Source organism: Trichoplusia ni, chromosome 21 (assembly GCF_003590095.1).
Source record: "Trichoplusia ni isolate ovarian cell line Hi5 chromosome 21, tn1, whole genome shotgun sequence".
Lineage (NCBI taxonomy): Eukaryota > Metazoa > Arthropoda > Insecta > Lepidoptera > Noctuidae > Trichoplusia > Trichoplusia ni.
The window spans coordinates 3,998,698-4,020,395 of NC_039498.1; the positions used below are offsets into that span (position 1 = coordinate 3,998,698).

The following is a 21,698-nucleotide window of genomic DNA, read 5'->3' on the forward strand; positions in this document are numbered from 1 at the left end:
CTAGCCCGGGAAGGCAATGTACGACCTGCTTCGCTGTGCAGCCCGGCCGGCGGGAGGTAGGAGGGAGGGGGGAACTCCAACTGTGGCTATATCTGGACGAATAGTGTAAAGTTATTTTAGCAAGGGTCATTCGTAACTTTATGTACAATTATTTGACGTTTTTTTAATGTTTGTAGATATGAAGGTAGAGAAGTATATAAACTTTTTTACCAATTATAAAGTATTTTTTTTAATTTTTGGCTAATGAAAATTTGTGTAGTGATGTTTATTTTATAGTCATCATCAACACTAGATTTTTAATTATTTTTTTAAACAAAATATTTTAATATTGATTCAGTCATTAATGGAATAAGAATATAATATACATAAAAATATGGATAATATATTTTTTTAGAAAAAATCGCTTTAAATAGTGGTCAAAATAAGGTTACTTAGTCATTTATCATTGCATAAGGACCAAAATTTCTCGATCCAATGTCCTATATTTATTTAGGTTAAATTTTAACCTGAACTATAGTGTGCGTGAAGTTTCAATGTGCGCGTGTGACTGAAGAATTTGAATATTTGATTGTATTTTCAACTGTACAAGGTCGCTTTTTGAATGTAGGTCAAAGTAAGGGATGTGGCCACCATGAGCTATACGATGAGATGAAAAGGGACAGGTATTCCGGCAGTGCTGTGACGTCACGGGAACGAGCTGCTGGCCCCCGTTAGTCGTACCTTTGCTGCACGTAGTTACGCACTCGCAGTGAAATTTCGGGAGTTCGCAAATAGTCTACGATTCCGAAAAGGAAATTGTGAACGCCGGAGATATAAACACCTTTTGGGGGTTCGACGGCCTGGTCGAGAGTTCTGCGACTTCGCGGAAGTAAGCAAGTAAGTTTGTAGTCAACTTTGCGACTTTTTGCTCTCTTTTCTTTGTTTCCTATTTTTTTTTCTTGAGACACTCGTGATGAAAAAAATATATACGAATCAATAAAAGAAAATCGTGATCTTTGAATAACTATAATTAGAATCTCGGCTTTTTTTAATATTTAAATATTTATTTTTTATTTTTTTCCGATAATACAGATAAATTTTTAAAAAATATTTTATTTTAGTTATTTAATTTTTTTTGCTCATATTAATAATAATTATTAGCTCTAGAGATACATTTAATTTTACCTAACAATTTCGCTGAGTAGAATAAAATTTATTACTTTCTAATTAATTACTTATTAACTACCAAGATAAAAAAATCGCTTCTCTATAATTGCCTGGCCTAATCACATCTTCAAGATAAACGTATCATATAAAAAATTGAACCTTTCCGTTTTTTTCCTTCTTATTTATTCTCTAGGGAAAAACATAATTGAATATAGGTTTTACAACGAAACCTTTATGATATCGCGGTTGTTTTTTGTTGAAAGAATTATCTGAGCCTTAAATTGAGGGTATTTCAAGAAGTTTAATAGCCGGACAATGAAAAGAGTCATACTCAGAGATGATTTATTTCTATTACACAAAATATTAAAAATAAAAATCTAAGCAATTATTGCTAAACCTATAAATTGCATGGCTGAACAATTTTTCTTTTCAACATTGTTTCCTTTACAAAACAAACGCGCGGGTAAATGTCTTCAGACGGCCTTCACAACGGTCAGTATGCTACGCGAATACGTTACAAGGATCTTACAGGGAAATATAAGCGTTAAAAAGCTGTGCGATGCCTGGTCGTGACGAAATAATGTACAAATTCACAGTAATGCAATGCTGTATTAAAAGAGGTTACATTAAAATCGTTGCAAGACTTTTTGGCAATGAGCCAACCTTTTTAATGTAATCCTTATACTGGTCGAACTGGCTTTCAACTTTAAAAGGCCTTTGTTCTTTTTGTGTGTGCTTTTAAACCATTTTTAATCCGTTAATTACTCATTCTATTTATGGGATAAATTTAATGCATTCCTATCTTTCCGATATTTATTAATATTTTTCGTACATTCAATATACGTTTTTTAATCTATAAATATGCGAATATCTAGTCATTTCCATTTTCTGCTCATGCGACCTTTACACAGAATTTGCTAATGCGCTAATAGACTTACTTTATTTAAACAAGAGACAGTAATCAATAGACAAAAAGTCAACCAACATCCGATAACGATACCCATTTAAGTCTCACATACACTACAGTTTTCATTTCATAAAATTTCTTGCATTTTAAATCAATCGCTAACACGGCGGTATTTCTAAATTATATTAGACTAAATCACGGCGACATTTTAAATAATTACAATAATAATATAATCTGTACTACCTATATAATTGCTTAGAATGCCTAAGCCGCTAAATATTCATCCTTTCAAGCGTTGTGAACGTATAAAAGCAACAAGTCTTGAAACGTGAGCCTTTTAAGGAAAATATTTCCATTGACACCAGTTCTCGCATAGTGTAGGGGGATAATGCAGGGAGATTAGGTCCATATAATCTCCTTGCAGTTTACTGCCTGGAAAGAGTGGAATACTCCAACAACACAGACGAAGCTTCATATCAGGTTGCTCAGGCATAATACAAGCAATAATTTTCAATCTATTTCCACATCGTTACTTTTTTTTGTTTCGAAAACTTAGAAAATTCTGCATTCATATTTCGACAATTGACGTGACTTTCCAGTTTCATACATCATTCTGGGTTGGCGTTCAGAGGAATGTAAGGAGTCTTTGAGAGTTACGTCCAGCGATTATAATTCGTTGAAGTTTGAACCTATAAATTGACCTGCGTTATCTCGCCTTCTTGATTTCTTCCACTACAAACTCATGTTAAAATAGGAACAAAGTATACTTAATACTGTAAACTGAATTCTATAATATTATTATACTAGCTATAAGACCTTTGTTTAGCCGTTCTGACGACAAAATCATTCTAATCGGGCCTGCCGTTTAGAACAAGTTCAGTGACATATACCCGTAGGATCATTATGATTCAAAAACACAAATGCAAATAAGAGTCCATTTCAATTTATGATATAAACCTAAATTGTTGACATCAACGACAAAAGGATTGATATAATAAATTGATGCCAAGTTCAATATTAAGTCTTGAAATTTCCTTGATAACAACTTGAGATACCATTTATTCTTATAAAGCAGGACAATAATATCGAGGGGTGAAAGGCTATTTGGTTTAAGCGACATTTTTGCAACTTTACAGGCAAGTTGTTTAAATTTAGTAATTTTGAAAAAAAAAAATCATATCTCAAAAACTTCTTTAGTTATTTGACCGGGGTAAAATTTATTGAAATTTATGTAAAAATGTCGAGTTGTTGATGCTAATACCAAGAAAAAGAAACCGTTAATTACAAAGATAAATGTAGCTTAATACAAACTGTCCTAAGCCCAAGACTGGAAAAAAGATTTAAGTGGCTTTATAACTGCAATTGGCTGCAGGGGAAAAAGATTAAGCGTTGACACGTGATATTTTCAGAGTAAGCCAAAAAGTATAAAGTGACGACGCCCAAAATTAATAGTAGCAAGCTATTTTTCTAAACTAAAAATTTAGACTAAAATAACTGGCAGGCTAATTAACTTAACATTTAAAATTCCTTCAATCCAATCCAAGACTTTCAAAGGCGATTTCTATATCGCAATCACCGAAAATCTCAGATCCTTTCAGAGACAGGGTACCGTATTTCGTTGACGGACAAATGATTTAAGTGACATCTCACCGTTTAATTGGTGGAAGACAAAATGATTTAAATGACTGAGTAAGGAAAAATAGAAACAGGAAAAACGTTTTAACTCTTATTGAGTTATTTATCTTGGAAAGGATAACTGGTTTATGTCTCGGTATTTATATTGGTTGTATAGTTCAAGTACATTATTTAAAAAAAAATGAAAAATTCATGTCGTTTAAACACTGCTACTTTGGAAATGGCCCAAAAACTGGATTGTTTCAAGCGCCAAAAAGTGATCTGATTTTAATCATTCCGGCATCATTCGACGGAGAAAAATTCGTTGATTCCTAATATATACATATTATTATCTCAATATCACCCTAGATGTCGCTTAAACCAAGTAGCCTTTCACCCCTCGATATATTGTAGCCCGAAGTCTGACTTGGATATTAGTCATAATGAATAATTTCTATTTTTTGTTCTATTTTTACAAAGACCCTTATAACTCGTGAATGGTACTCGCACAAAAAAGCTTATCAGAAGCAGAAATGCTCCTCTACATATAAACTAAATGTATCAGTGGAAATAAGCACCAGATTGGTAAAATGAAAAAATAAGCAAAAATATCCGTCAGATATCTCGGAAACGGTGCCTCCTAGAACCATACTTCCAGCGGCTAAAAGGCTCTTTTACATTTAACAAGGTCACTGGTGCAATGACAACTGATTTTTTTTTTCAAAAAACGATGACATTTATTCCAAGTCCGCTAAGGCTACCCTCCAATCGAAACATTGAAGTAAATGATAAAAATTGCCACCTTTTATTATTTTCCTTTGTAGTCATCTTATTTTCTATCTGAATTTTTCCACTTTACTAGGTAGTAGTAGGTCTGTAAGTCAATTTGTGTCAAAAATTTCGACTATTGGACGTCAATAAATAAGTAACCTTTTGAGATTGTGTTTCTGAAATTAGGAGCGCATATATTATGTATCGCTTAAGTTTCCATTGAGTTGTGAAGGGGCCAAATGGTTCATTTACGATTTTACACGTTCCTGCAAGCCCGTTCTCTTACTTGGCTTGACACGCTACCGCAATGTACAAATTTTAATTTGCACTGCAAAGAAGTACAACTTACAACACTTCAAATTACGGCATGAATTGAAGAGTAATTTAAAAAAAAATACGCAAACGAAATTAATTTACAATGTATATTCAAAAGTAGCTCGTTAATTAGCCCGTAAAATAAAATACTTCATATTTAAGGCAGCCGTGTAAAAAGTACTTCAAACGCCAAACATATTCAAAAGGCTTTCGTCGGAAGACAAAACAAAAGAGTTAGTTCGAAACATAACTGAAAAATAAAAGTACAATTTTCTAGGAGTTTAGGAAAAGTATGCTTAACTTTCGACGATAATTTAATACGTATTTTATTTAATGAAATATGATAAAATTATTTCTACTTATACACGCTAACGCTTCTGTTTGAAGGACTAACTGAAGGTTAATATTCATCATCATTAGAGGGACCAATTGTACATCATTGGCTTTTATAAAATGCTGCATCTTGTCACTCGAAAAGATCAAGATACAAGATCTTGAACAACTTTTCTAAGTCAAATATTTTCCAAATTTCGTATTTATTTTGTCTGACTCATTTAGTTCCTATCGATAATCGCATTTCCAATCACAATAAGCTTTACGTGCGAGCTACTATTATTGCTAAAGTCTAACTTTGAAAATGGAAATGGAGATGATAGACGTTAATTAGATAATACATATATGATCGCTGGAAATGATTTCGTGAAATTTACAGCATCAAGCACATTTATGAATTTCAAAAGTCTCAACATATGAATTTGCAACGTTTATGTGAAATAGTTTTTGAGTTATGAGTTTACATTATGAGTCAAAAGTGGCACTAAATAGTTCGAGTAATATTCAAACATGATGCTGCTCGCTAGTTGTATTCCTGGAACTTGGCCTAACATGTCACCGCGTGTCTGATATATTCAGTGAAGAATTCAATTAAATAAAACCTCTTTGATTGCAAAATTAAAATCCACGCCTTTGAAACACGAACATGTAATTTGAGCACAATTATGACATCATTCGTTATCAAAAATAATTAATTAACTGGGTTACGAAGATCTAAAATGCAGGTGTTTAAAAAAAGAAATAAGTTAAACCCAATGGTCGATTTTTGTTGTTCGCAAACGGCAGTTTTTAAGGAAGTATAATAATTATGAACCTCCGCGACAGATAAATGCTTATTTACGACATAGCACCTCTGTTCTGTTCAGATCGTGAAATGTGTTCCAGTAATTTAGATACGTGGCAGCGTGTCGAGCCAAGTTCAAGCGCCGAGTGTAATACTAAACGAACCACTTGGTGCCACTTTTGGTCCTTCTATAACGCAAAACCTCTTTAAAGCGACATTCGAATAGGTTTGTTTAATTATAAGTATAAGCAGATGCACAAGTCTAAATTAATGAAGCTAACTACTATATGAGACTCAACCGGAGTCCACAGTCAAACTGTTCAAAACAGTTTTGTGGACCAATGTACTAACATAAGTTTTATATTTCCTGTATTTAATAATTACAAATAAAAAAAATACTTAAACCCTTATAAAGGTATGAAGGTCAAAAAAATCTTAAGGTTTAGCATTGATTGACTGAATCACTTATAGTACCTAAATCTAAACTACTTTCAAATGACCTAGACGGATGAAATTTGAAGTCTAGCTCGGTAATTGTATGTTGGTAAGCGTATGAATAAATAAAATAAATAATAATTTGTAAAACCGCCTAACGGTGCATCGTCACCGTCGGCGGCGCGCTGCACCGCATAACTACCTACAGGGTGTCCAGTAAATAGCACGACATACTGCAGGGGGTGATAGCTAGGGTCACGACCTATCAATACAACACAATTTAATATATGTTATCATCCCAGCTGTCATCCCCTGCAGTACCTATATCGTGCTATTTACTGGACACCCTGTATACTTATATATACAGAATAGTAAGCCTACATAAAAGCACTCCCAAGCAATACCTAAACACAGGCACCACTTACGAATACCGATTTAGTTATTGTTTTACTACAACCATCTTCATCCTGTTTCTTACTCAAAGATGAATTAAATGATTGACACTATAAACGTAAAAAAAAATCCTTCCTAAACCGAAGCAGTATCAGTATCATAGTGAAGTACTTCTTCACTCTTCTATTATAACTTCCAAGTTGAACGAAATAAAAAGAGGAACTTATGGAGTTTCTTGCCGGTTCTTCTCCATAAGAGTGACACTTTGGAACCGCGCAACTAGAGTCATCACCTTAACGTTTTCAAAGTGCCTGGAAAACGGCCTACTTGTAATAAAAAATCTTTTGATTTTGATTTGAAATAACATCATGAAAAAAGTATTAAACACTTTTCTTAGATTTATATTGGGAACCTGTAACCTTTGCTGGTATTAAAAATACTAGATCTTTAGCAGATTAGATTTGACTTGGCTAGTTTTTATTTCATCAGTCATTATGTTAACTTATTCAACATTTTTATTCTTATTTTCTGAATTTTAAGTTTGCCAATACAAGTACCAGAGCAAGAGAGAGAGAACTTTTACATATCCCCTTTCCTTGGTTCAAACTACGCTTAATGATAGAAAATTGTTGGTTTGAATATGGATACTGGTTTCGATAACTCGTAATTGAATATCAATTCAAGAAAATGTTGTAGGTACTTATCGAATTATCGTTAGGGCTACTTGTTGTAAACTTTATTTCATCAATCATTGTAAATTATACACGGTGTTTTTTTGGTCGTCTTACAAAAGTAGCCCAGCTCATCCGACGTAAAATACCCCTACGCGCGATATTTTTTTTTTATCATCAACTAAGATAATAAGTACGAAGAAAAATTAAACAAGAGAAATCTGAAAGATACTCTTAAAAATGATAAAAACGCCGCCGCCCGCGCCCCTCACCATTGTTACAAGGCTCGGACCGCGCTCGCAACAGAGCTGTGTTTCTAAAAAACTACGAATTGCATCATAGTATTGAATATATTTTTAAAAATTTATTCAAATCTCATAAATACCTATTTTTTATCATGAACGCTAGTCATTGGATACATGAACTGGGCTGCTTTTGTAAGACGACTAAAAAAATCACGGTGTATAGTACTTTTATGAACATAATACCAATGAACCGGCATTCAGTGTTTAACCAACTCAAGGAGATTCTTAATTTGTCCGGTATGTTTGGTGCTTTTCATTACCACTTGTCGAGTGTAGGTAGATAGGTAAAGCCAACTTAACGTAGGGCTTGAATAGTCAAGCTATTTTTCACTACATTAATGTTGTCGTTTGTTGTAGTACACGACATAAGATATAGTATTCAATCAAGAACGAAAATTTGGGATCGCGAATTTCTGCATCAATTTAAATGATAATATTGACTGCTTTTTAATATAATTTGCAAAATTTTGATTGAATTCGCTTTTACGAACACAAACAGAAAATTCCCCCGCGCCCCGCGTCAGCTTATAATTAAGCACGTTGTGTCCATTACTAGTTTGGCATTCCTATTTATACGCGTGAGTGAATCGTTGCATCATTTTAGTAAATATTCAAATGCGATCGACAGTAGTAGTATAGATAATGGAATATTTGAAAAACAAATATTTGTCGATAATTATGTTGCTATAATTTTGCTAATGGGTACTAAGCTTTTCAGTGAGCATCGAAATGTGCCAAAATTGCTAGTACTTAATGGCAATGATAACGAATTGCGTATGCCAAACATGAAACGAAAGAAAATTTTAAAGTTACACCAATTTTAGGACTGCCTACAAAGAAGGCAAATCTAAGATCTTTTAAATATGATTCAAAATACTTGTAATATTGGTGACCAGCAGGACTTTGTTCAATCTGTGTATGCCAATCACAAAAATGACTTAGAATAATTTGATAGTGCCCGTGGGCTTAAGCTGCTGAATGCAACAGTTTCGAAAAAAGCCTGGGGATAACCGTTATCAATATCCATTACAATCCGCTTACGTGCACATGAATAAACCAGTTCATCCCACAAAGACAGAGTCCATTCCGAAAAAAAATTTGCTTTCACCACAGCTTACTTCGATTTTATTTTTTTAACTAAATAAATATTTTGGTAATACGCAAATATTTTACGTATACTATGCAATATCAGAGCCGAATGCACAGGTGGTAAATAGTGGGCGCATTGTAAAATTCAAAGGAATTCCATCCCGCCGCCTACGAATTCGGGGGTCAGTAATACCGTAACATTTTCAATTAATACGTGTTCATACAGGCATTGTATAATATTTGAAATATTTCAGCATTCACTTGTTTAAGTATTACGCAGGTGCGCTAAAATAAATTTAGATGCAATAGTGTTATAATCGCATTATTCCATTATTTTAAAAGGGCTTTGTTTGAAATGTGTGTACAAATAATTATATAGGTGTATTTAGATATTATTTTCGTTAATATTAAAAGGAAATAAAACAATCTGCTAGGTATACAACCGTCAGTATGATTAATTAATTAATCTGAGTAAAGAACAATCCCGTTCAGATATTTAGGAAGAAACATAATTAACAGTAAAGTGACTTAAAAAGAACTAGTATAATTTTTGACCTAACTGAAGGAAAATGCAAAAAACGTCAATTGTTTAGGCTCTGAATTTTCGTAAGTCCGTTTTCAAATGGTTTCGGTAAACCAATGTAATAATGTATGTATTAAGAGGTTATTCAAAGTAAAGTCCGAACCCTCACCCCAATACGAGTGTACGGTCAGCAATGGAATTTGGTTTTTAAAATGAAATTTACAAACTGCCAGTAACGTAAGCATCAATAATATTCGAAGGTAACACATTTCAGTCAAAAGCTTTCCAGTGTCACTGTGTTATAGTATTTGGTAAAACTGGGATACTTGCCCATAGCCTGCCTCGGTAGTAGTAATTTCACGAATGAATAGAATTCAATTTTAACTAAAATTCGAAATCTTTCAACCTACGTGTGAATATAAGAAAGGTGATTTTAATTAGTCTCATTTCAAGGAAGGAAAATATGTGTCTTAAATTGCATTGACAAAGACCAGGCAATCATTATGCCATATGATAGTTATGTGAATGTCACAAAACGGTCCATTTAAATCTACAATGCTTTGAAAATATTAAACAAAATATTTTTACTTTTTATAAATTGGACGACGTAATCTCAAAGTACCATTTACCAATATTAAAGCATTTTACTAAGAGACATGGTGAGTGATTGATCAGGGAGTGATATCAAACAGTCCAGCTTTATCGAGGTTTTACCGTAGTGTTCATGGAATTAAGTTGCTAACCGTACATCGGTACGACTCAATGAGTGTAAGAAGGGGACAGAATCACGTAGCGACATTGTTTTACATCATAAAACGAATATCATCACTTTTCTTTTTTTGTTTTTGCACTTTCAATACCATTGAATAGATTTATCGATTTAGCTGAAATGCGAATATCGTATGCCTTTTTCGAAGGGACTATTTCTTTGTTTTCAAGAGCAATTCAATTCGATGTCTTGATCTTGAGACACTGTTGAGACTAATTGCCTAATAAAATATAGACATAAAAATACTTTGAATGGGTTTTTTAACGAGCTTGGTGAAAAATAAAAAAAACTAACTAGTGATAGAGACGCAAGCGGCTCTACTCTAAATTTTCACTGTCCATTACGATGTTTGTTTTCAGAAAAAGTTTCGGTACTAGACGAGCGTTGCAGATTGTGTTTAAAGGATTGCAAAGCTTTGCCATACACCGACACAAAAACGCGAATGACGTAGCACGGCGGTTCAGGTTTAGTCTGTAAGAGTCTGACACTACTCGCACCCTAGCGGGTGTTCATGAAAATTCCACGACCTTACAAAAAAAAATGTATAGACTGTAATGAAAGAAAAACAATCAGTTCTATTAACTAGGAGCAGATAGCATTACAGGACTTTAATTGTTGGATAATTGAAAGGGTATTTCCCCCTGGTCTGCCTTTAATCCGCTCGTTTGGGGAACGAAGGCTAGTGTAGAGCTACCTCATTTGTTTTTTTGCAAAATTTTTTTAACTGTCCAGAGTATTCGCGTCATAATCGCTTGGATTTGATTGTGATACGCTATGTAATATTGATTGAGTATAGGTTTGAATTACGTAAAGCTGTTTTTTTGTTGTTAGTAGTCAAATTGAATTTCCTTTTAGATAAACGTCAGAAAAAAATATACTTGAAAGTTCTGGACAGTGAGGCAACTGAAACTTATTAGAGTGTGATAAATTAATTAAATACCTACTGTTATTTAAAATAACGAACTACAAATTGTATAATCCTCAACATTTTGGTACTATACGGATATATTAATAAGCATACTTGGAGTTAAATTGCTCTTAATAAATCTGGGGGCACCGCAGTGGCCCAGCCATCATTATTATCTTCAAAGAATTACAGTAGAAATTACATCAACGCTAGTATACATTCAAGAAACAACAATATTAACAACAAGAAAACAAAATACCCTATATATCACTTGAAACTCAACAGTTTTCAGGAACAGGGGAACGTGTACATCGAGATACCTAAAAATATTCAAGCTCAAGAGGCCTGTACAAGTGTCTGCTTGATGAGTTAGGTTTTTCCACGAATTTCGAATTTCCACGAACAACGTAGCGCAATGTTCAAGCTATGATTTGATATTCACAATTGAATAGGTTTTCGAGTACCTAAAAATTGTCTGACTCATATTTGAAGGAGGTTTCATATGAATGTTGTGTAATCTCTTTAAGAGATCATTTTTGCTTTTTATCATAATGAGATTCCTTTTTAGCAGTTAGTGTTTTATTTTTCAGTCTCTTATCTGCATAAAAGACAGGTATTTTCCATCTAGCGTGTACGTCACGCAGTGCACTCGTTACGTACCTACGAAAATCTTTATTCTAAACATTCAAACTACCGATTCATTTGAAAAAGTAAATATTGGAACATCAAAACGAATTTCAAATGGAAACGTTTCATATTTACACATGTGAAATTAAAATGAATTGCGACTAGTAGATAATGTTTACTTGCAAACAAATAAATATTAGTGAAAGCAAATAGTATTTATTATTTTGTATTAAATTATAATTGCTTTGTAATGTAATGATTTGAAATTATATAGTTTTAGGATTCCGTTCGCACAGGTTGAAATGGAATGATACTTATTTGTTAGACTATATACTATGTATACAGGGTGTCCTCACGATAATCTGAGACCGGATGAAAGGCCAAGTGATAACAGATCAGGAAAAAAAATAAAAAAAAACCAGATCACTCAGTTCAGCGATAAGAGATATTTAAAAAGTTGAAATTCCACATCCCTGGTCGCGTTTTTAAGTCCTGTGATCACCAATGTAACAATTCCGCTGTGATTTTTTTAATTTCGGGATCTTCATTAACGATGCTCTTAATCCCAACTATAATTTAATGCAATGAAAAAAAATTGTCTCTTATCGCTGAACTGAGTGATATGGTTTTATTTTTTCCCTGATCTGTTATCACTTGGCCTTTCATCAGGTCTCAGATTATCGTTGAGTTTTGGGACATCCTGTATATGAATAGGAAAGGATATCAAAAATACTACAAACAAAAATAACAATAATCAAATTATTCAATGCATTACAAGCATACAACATTGAGAGAGCACTTACCGTTTCTTAGTTTAACTTACCTTAAGTTAAACATGAAGACTCGAAACGGCAACTCGTACTCAGGTTCAATGCCTAACACGTACTTAGCAATATACTAACAACAATATCTTGGGGGAGTAAATGACTATATTTTTTATATTCAACATGTAATTTAATAAAAAAACACGTACAAAATACCCGTTTAGTATTCGCGAGGAGGAAACAAAATACTGTCGTATGTTATGCTGCGTTTTAGGCCAATGTTTGATTTCAAGCGCAATGTGACGTCACAAATTTTCTCTAAGTTCCAAAACAGTTTTTGAGTATTCAATTTTAGTACTCAGTTTCATTTCTAAGAAAAGTTTATTTGTCTATATTTTTTTAATATCATAAAAAATAGTGTTCTGAACTAGTCATATACTCAACAACACCGTCATCTTTTGAAATAAATATTTAATTTGATTAGGAAAGCGTTACAAATTATTTTCTGAAAATATAGTTGTAAAATATGGCGTAATTTTATAACCAACTTCATTTATTCACAATCTACAAAAATAATTAATTGATCTAGATTCACGTTCCCACTATGCATGTGATATTGTTTTGTTTTGCTTTGGTTCGTCATTTAAACAGAGGCGTAAAGCCCGTAGGTTGTTCGGAAAAGATTGAAACTCTGATGCCGTAAGCGATTTTAAACTGTAAAATTCGAGTACAACATTAAAATATACAAACATTTAATTATTTTTCTCTTTTTTTTTAGTTCTTAATCAACAATTAATCTTGTAGATACATATTTAAACGAGGAGTATCTCATATATGAAATTAATGTACGCTTTTGGTATTTGTGTGGTTGGCGGTATTCGACCATTATTTTTACACAGTGGCCGAATCACAAACCCGCTAACCGCTAACCCCGGTGTTGACATTGGATTCGAAGGTCCGAATATTAGTTGGACATTTATTGGATAATTTATAGATTATACTTATGCAAGTTATTATATACTTTATAATAATAGTGGGAATAAGCCTAATATTTACATAATAAAACAATTCCACACTTTATGTTAGGTACTGAATTCTGCATTCGGCTCTTTTTTAAAGAAAACGTTGAAGTTGTCATTCGAGGAAGACGAAATGTTATTCTTTTGTTCTGATCTTATTATATTCTGACTCAAAAAGAAAAGAAACTGGTTCTAACTAGAATTTCATTACAAAACTATATCATATGAACCTTTAAATTTAACATAAATTTATAATAATTTGAAGACTGTACATGTACGCCGATGACAAAGATATTGAGTTACCCTTATTTAGCTTAAATCTTAGTAGTCTTTCATTCCATACTTACAAAGTTGTTGTAGTACCAGCAGAACAACGAAGTCGAGCAACGTTGTCGAAGAACAAAGATATAACAACACACACATTCATTAAATATAAATATAAAACTGTAGGAAGGAGGTTCGTGCAGATAAACAAAAACATACAGGGAAACACAACATTTATTTAAAAGTACATCAAAACTACAAGTGAAACGACAGTGATCATACAACATCCAGAGACAGAAAATTATCAGATTTATTATTGTACAAACAAACATATCAAATAACAAATAAAAATCGAATTTTAAAGAGACTAAAAATGCATAAAAACCAAACGTTTAGAACGCCACCTGCCATGAGTGACCGTTATGTAATACGTTCATCAAATAAATTTATACGTAAATGTCAGTTAGGCTGCGTTTTCACCAGAAGTGTGCGAGGATGCGTAACGAGGGCTGTGCTTAAAGAACCAATAGAATCACTTCATTGACGGAGGCAAGGAAAATGAAGCGATTCTATTGGTCCGTGCTACGCAGCCCCGGAAATATTTTGGAGAAACATAGCCTTAGTATCACATTCGGCAGCAGATTAAACGTGTGATTTTTACACGATCTTAATGAGGGAAAATAAGTATGCTGAGTCCGTGATAAGCGGTATTTGTTTTCTTAGTGTTTGTATTTCTTGAATGTACTAGCATTTACCACAAGTCAAGTACCTACTTTCCAATGACAAATCCGAAACAACGGAACGTAGGGTACAGAAAGAGATAGAATTTAGATACTTGCTGCGACTCTCCTAGCACTAACTTACTAAATTCTAATAACTTTAATTATATGGGCTATTCATTAAGCATCATAAAATAATTAGTATACAATGTACTAACATTGAAATTTACTTTATACTTATTTAGAAGCAACGACATGAACATAATCTTTTAGGTGGAACCCCACTTGGTCTATGACGCGAATTATTTTTAGGGTAAATACAGTCATAAGGGCTTTTAATAAAGCTCTAAGCACAATGTGTTTCATCGAAATATTATAATATATCATATGATCAAACGTTGAAAATCCAATAACTTGTTATTGGAAAAACTATTTGGTATCATCTTTGCATTTGTTTATTTCATACTTTGTGGTTGCGATAATTACAGATAACACATCACTGGTAACAATGCATCGTTAATTGCTTTACATTTAAGAAATGGGAAGAGTAGGCAAGTGAAAAAAAAAATGACTGGCTAAATCGTTTTTACTAAAGAAAGTTCCACGAATAAATCCGCACTTTGAGGTACAGTCAGATAAAAAGTGCAAAAAACACAATCTCTTTTAAACATTTAGTTAATAGGTTTTAGGCTATGGTGGTTTTAGGTTGAAGGCTAGAGGCGCGAAGCCAATTTGTTTTGCGGATTAGCAACTTGATTCTATGTACATATATAGTTGTAATAAATGATGCACGATTTAAGACTCAGGTTTTAAAACTGATCTTTTAATTATAGTATAACTGATCTGATCTACATGAGGTAAATTAAAGGAGTAAAATGAACATTGTTAACAGTGATGTGAAATCAAATGTTTTTACTTAAATGAAGAGACTTAAAATTTGATATCATAATCTTGTATTCTTACAAAACATCGATTAACAAGATTAATTTATTAAGTTAAAAAACAAACATTATTTACCGTTTTTATAGGTGGAAAAGGCGTGATGCATTAAGTATCTAATTTTAGGTCTCCCATATACATATTCTAACCTAACCTAACCTAACCTCAGTGAATATTTACGCATAGTTAAAAAATACTTACTACGCTTGGTAGATTTTTTGTGGAATTGGCAGTTGTTACTGGGCAACTTGCAGGGTACAGGGCAAGGCCCCTTTATCAGTTTACCTGTAACAAAATACTTAATTAAGAAACTATTAACGCAACAACAATGGCGAGTCCTGCACATAACCTCAAATTACATTTCTCCGAGCGTTCCAATGCCAAAGTCACGTCATTTCTCGAACAAGAATTAATAGGTTATAATAATAAAGTAGGTTTTTATTTAAAAACATGTGCTAGGATTGATGGGTATATTTAGTGTATAGGATAAAGTAGGACAAATTTTTCTTTAAGATATGAAAAGTATTTTTTTGTAGTTTGTATTTATTTTGTCGACTCCATTTATTTATTTAATATGTCAAAAGTCATTTGTCATCAAGGTATTTCTTTAATTTTAATGACAGCTCATTATTTCGTTCAAGGTTTCCCTTACACACAGTGTCATTCCACAATGCTTTAAAAAATTAGACATTAATGTTCTTGAACTAACAGAACAATCAGCTACAAAAGTCATTGAACAAATACAAATCTACAATTGCTTTAAATGTTTGGCGACTTTAAATTTTTATTGACATTCAGCAACTTTCAGTAAATTCGTATTTTAGATCTTTTGTTTTAAAGCTTTATTAAAAAATGTGTTACTGAGTGGTTTACGGATTTTTGTTGGCGACTCTACATACTTTTCATTATTTTTTAATTTTATAATTATTCAAATCAAATCAAATTTATTTGCCAAGAATGCAAAGTATTCATAGTAAAATTAGATTTTAATTAAATAAGGCTTAATTATTAGAATATTTCGAAGATAATATATATTTAACAGATTTTTTTTATGTGGCTGTTATTCAGTATTGCTGCGTTTTAACTTGGTCTCAATTCCAACTATATTACTTACGCTGTGCGTTGAAAGGGGACAGAGGAGGAGTGGGTATGTCCAAACCGTCAACTGTAACAAACGAAATTACAAATTAATATATAACTTTTACGACTCGAAAACTTTTTAGACCCTTTAGACTTTTAATCGACTCCGTAACTCAGCAAGTTACAGATAGGCGGTTGCAAAATACGATAATCAGTTGGATATGATGTGACGAAGAGGCAGTTATAAAAAATATTATTTTTAATTTTGATTTATCTTATAAGTAAATCTGAATATTGTTTTTACGCCAACTATGGATTACTCAACGGCGATTGAAAACTGAATATGATGTACTACGGTATATGAATTCGTAAAAATATTTTTTTATTCTAGTATGAAATATTTTATGATATGTTAAATATTGAACTCACCGGATAACGGCTGCGGTGTGGCGGGTGCCATATTCGAGTTGCTTCGAGTTGCTGCAGAAAAAAAGAACCGAATAAATATTTTTTGTTCATCAATGTTGGATAGGCAGTCCCTAGGTACCTACAGAATTAGTAGTAGAATAATTGGATGCCTTTATCGTGTTGCCATACTTTGCTTGCTATCGTTTTGAAATAGAATAGAAGCGACTAAGCGAAACTCTTTACTGTCTTTTATAAAATAACGTGATGAGCTGAAATATCGACCAGCTGCGCAAATGCCTCGCTTTTTAATTTATTTGCGACGGACTCCATTTTAAAGGAATGTAAATAAAATAATTTGTACTAATAATCAACGAATATTTTTACGGTCCTACTCGCGCGCCAGTGCTAATGTGATTACAATGATCGCCCACGCGAATGCATTACTGTACATTTCAATATTTATTCAATTAATTAAACGGCCTGCGAAGGCTATGCTAAGCACCTCCAAGGACCAGGATCCCTAAATACTAGTTTCAATATAATTCGTAGTTTTTGGCTGTAAACTCCTGAAATTTTCGTTGATAGGTAGGAGGTTGAAATGCTGAAAATTATTTGGAAATTGTACTGGCTGGAAACCTTAAAAACTGATTTTGTGAATTTAAAATTTTAATTTTTCATTTCCAGTCTTATCTCACTTTTATAATATAATATTTCAATCATTATGTCCTAATTCTTAGCTTCATAGTTTAGAACCCTAGTAAGTCTAATTAGACTGGACTAGGACTTTGACTAGTCAGTTTAATAATGCTTTTGGACATGCCCAATAGGATGAGGCACATGCCAGCCTATGTAAGTTCTAGGTGCCTGGCTTGGTATTTTTTGTTTATTTTTAAAGCTGTCTTGAATTTGTGATTAAGAGCCTGTTTTAAAATGTACTTGTCCTAATCTCAGTTACGGAAAATTGTCAGGTAAAATTAAATTAATGACAAATGTAATATAAGAATCTTTATTATACGCTGTCCTTGTAGAGACATCGCGGCTGTCTGCTTGAACGGTTGAAAAGCGATGTCAGAACCAGTCAACAACGACGTTGTCATCGATATAGATGGAGAAGGCAAAGAAATACAAGAACAAATCGAGATCCAAGTCAGAAACTATTTTAAGTCGGTACTGAAGGAGGTAGAGCGCGTAATAGGCGAGATATTTAAAATCCTGGGAGCATACATCCTATTGTCAATCTCACAATTTTTGTTCCTAATAGTGTTTTACCTAATTCCTATGAACTAATTTAAGTTTGATATGTTAAATTAAAATTACTTTTAGTAAAGATGTTTTGACGGAGCTTCGTTATTTTCTATGAAAATAATTAGTTTCGTAATACTCTGTTAAATTCATTTAAAATTTTACGACGTTGTAATATACTGATGGTATTTTAACTTGTGATTTGTTATAAAATGTCATCGGTATAGTACTTCGCTATTTATCAAAAAAATCTCAGAGATGCTCCGTAGTTTGGAATGTTCTTCTTTAAAGTTTTGTTCCCTCGATAGTTCATGTTAGATTGGAAAGTTAGAATTTAAAAAGTAGCTGTCCCAGGAAAAGGAAATCTTTATGTTTAACTGTCCGTCGTAGTATGCATTATTAAAATTATGTTTACCCCATTTTGTAGTTTCATTACCATTACCATTTGAAACCAACTTTCATTTCCTTTTCTCATTAAAATCAAAAAAGATTATTATTTAAAATTTGAAGTTTTAAAGTCGGCATTTTATTACATAAGTGTGCTTTGAAACTAGTTTAAACCCAGAATAACTTTAAGACCAACATCCAAGGTACTAATTTCCACGATGAGTATGATGGTACTTCTATTCACTAATACATGTATTGAAATTAAGTGAAGAGATATTTCATGGTTAAAGAAGGAGGTTTTAACTTCAGTATCATGGATAGTCCAAGCCTAAATAAGAATCTTAACGTACATGATACATAGCTTGAACCTAGATTATAAATACAGGTTTTTTTAATAAGACAGCTGGAGTAGACGAGGACATGACACCTCCCTCAACCGCTGAAACTAGTCAGTCATATTAAAAACAGAAATGATTTGTATTGTGTGTGTGTATGTTTGCTATAATCATCTCCTGTTGTTACATCCCAAAAAAGGTTACAGATAACAAAAGCTTTTTTGAGGTATAGGTGAAAAAGATGCCCTAAAGATTGTAAGTGGCTCTACAATGGTGACCCTAACTTAGCACACATAATGTACTCTATTTTAACATTCAAGAAATGAGCATATATTTAAATCAGAATATAAATAAATAAAATCTTAGAAAAATGCACCTTGGAACACCGTGTAGGTATGACTTGCATTTGTGATATTATCATGTCGCTAAAGGACCGGACACGGGACACTGGCTCTTTACCTAGTTGCCAGCGCACGAAGTGACATGATGCCGCGAGTAAACGTAATGCCTGCTATTTGTAGGTAAGTAATAAGTTTTCTACTTGGAGAATAAATTGATTTCATTTCATTGTATAAAAAAAGAAAGTTAAAAAAAAAATGTGAAAGAAAAAAAAAGTAAGTAACTCGTTAAAACATAAAGTATGAGATAAATATATTCTACGACTATTTACTTACGATTTGGTAATCTGTAGTTGAAGGTCTGGTCTTCTTCGATGGGGAGCGGCGGCAGAGGAAGACCAGCTCTCTGGAACAATGGATTTTATATTAAGCATCGAAATTATATCACGGTGACATACAGTCATCAAGGAGGAAAGACGAGTTTATTTTACATTGAATTATTTCGTTATGGTAACTACAGTCTACTAAAGAGTCAAACATTACTTAATTATGGCTACAAATAAAAAAACAATTGATTTTCTTCAAATTAAACCTCTCATTGCGTTGTTTAGGTATAATTTGTTACTAAAGGGACTAAAAATGTAGTTATTTTATTTTTTATTAATAATACATTATTAATTATTCAAAATATGTTAAAAGTAAGTTTTGTTTAAAGGTTCACTAAAGATAAGCAACAACATATTGACTTAATTTAAATTGGCATTAAAATACTAGGAATAAATGTTTTTCATAACGACTCCTTTCAAAATTATAACCTAACCTAACCTAACCCAGTCAAGAATTATTTTCCTAAAAAATTTATGCGAAAATATAGTAGACCATAATATCTCTGGAAACTGGAACTACAAATGATGAAAGAAAGTCATTTGTACCGAGTTGCAATAAACTGACCGAATCTCATTGGTAAAGGAAAAAATACTACAGCAATATTTTGAAGCAATATTACATAGTATCAATCAAAATTTATTGATACTCAAAATTAAATCTAATCCTGTCTTTCAAGTTGTAAACCTTAAAATTAATTGTTATTTGGAATAAAACGGTAGGCATATGGTTTCTGGTTATACATAACGACTTTAAGGGTTAGCTTTGTTGACACAACTGGAATTAAAATAAAACGAAAGTTTCTGAGAGAGGTCTATGAAAGACCTATTATAGAAAACTGTACGAAAACATTGCAAAAACTGTACAAAGCCTACTAAAACTATAATCTGAAATCTTATTTGATATCTGCCTAGATAAGTTGTAACGCTGTAAAATTTTAGCCAAGACCTGAACGGTTTATTTTGGGTTAAAAAATCGTTAATTCAAATTTTACTAATAAGAAGCAGGTATAACCAACAAAGAAGTAGGGTATAAGAAATAAAATTTAGATAAAATGCGAAGCCAAAGTAAGCACATTTGTAGAAGATACAAAAAAGCCTTTGAAGTAAAGCAAATATATTATTATACCTAACTAATTTGTCAGTTTACCTAGCGTCTTAAAGATAATAATAATTAACATCTTAAGGACATAAATCAATTAAAAAATCAATAAAACTATTTGATTCATTTCTAATAAAAATAATTTAAAAATAAATGTGTTAATTATACCAAAAGTTGGCTATGAAAAAGTTTTATCATTTAGACAAGTAAAACATATTTTTTATTAAAAGAAAGGGGGGCAAATCGATAAAAATACGAAAGGTGCTCAAGCTTGCGTTTAAATCTTCCTAAGATTTTGCGCAGTAAAGTAAAAAGCTAGACACTTGTTGCTTTTAAGGCTCTACCCACCTTCTCGTCTCGTATGTAGGTATTGAACAAAATTTTCAAAGTCATAAGTTTTTCCCAAAATATATCCAAAAACTAAAATAACACATTTTTCATTAATTTTAATTTATTTCTTTCATTTTCTATTCAAAACAACCCTTAACTATTTATAGACGCTGAGGTCTTTTTTCCATTAAGAATATTATTATATTCGCGAAGATTTTGTTTGTCAGTATAATTGTATACTATATACCTATTTTTATTTTTTTGGTATACATATACAGAAACAGCAGTATTACTTATCCTCGAAAACATCTAAATTTCAGCTATACAGGAAAAAGTATGATTATCTATTAAACTGTGTACCTACTTTTCTTAATATAATTCAATAGTAAGGCAAGTGAGAATTTCAGTGAGATTTGTTCTGGTAAGTCTACATTCCCGACTCTGTCTTTCATTTTTAACCCCAGCTACCTTCTTTCTAAACCACTTTTTTATTTTACTAGCCTCTCCCTTTGATGGAGTATTATTGGCCAAGTTTCTCAGCCATGTTTAAGAATTAATAGAATACAGGGCTCGAATGTTTTCATTTTTATGTATTTGCTTAGGTTCATCCATCCATCTCCTTCAGTGACCAAATATTTTCTTTATCCTTGGGCTATTCCCCTTTTTATTTATTACCTTTCTAATTTCATCTGAAGGTGAGATTATCTGTCCCAAGGTAAATACATTCTTTGGGATATTCAATCTTGTTGCCGTCTACTATAATATCTATTTCAATTGAGTTTCTCATCAGTTTTGTTTC

At 32.4% G+C, this 21,698-nt stretch overlaps 1 protein-coding gene across 1 annotated transcript in view; it reads right to left on the reverse strand.

The window, feature by feature from the left end:
* LOC113504307 overlaps window positions 1–21,698 on the reverse strand; it is a 33,578-nt gene continuing 11,880 nt past the window's right edge. Inside the window, exons 2-6 of the mRNA XM_026886564.1 lie at window positions 19,421–19,490; window positions 16,804–16,854; window positions 16,409–16,459; window positions 15,496–15,579; window positions 1–92 (exon numbers count right to left, since the gene is read on the reverse strand). Coding sequence (XP_026742365.1) covers window positions 1–92; window positions 15,496–15,579; window positions 16,409–16,459; window positions 16,804–16,854; window positions 19,421–19,490 — 348 coding nt within the window. The remainder of the gene's footprint in view (window positions 93–15,495; window positions 15,580–16,408; window positions 16,460–16,803; window positions 16,855–19,420; window positions 19,491–21,698) is intronic.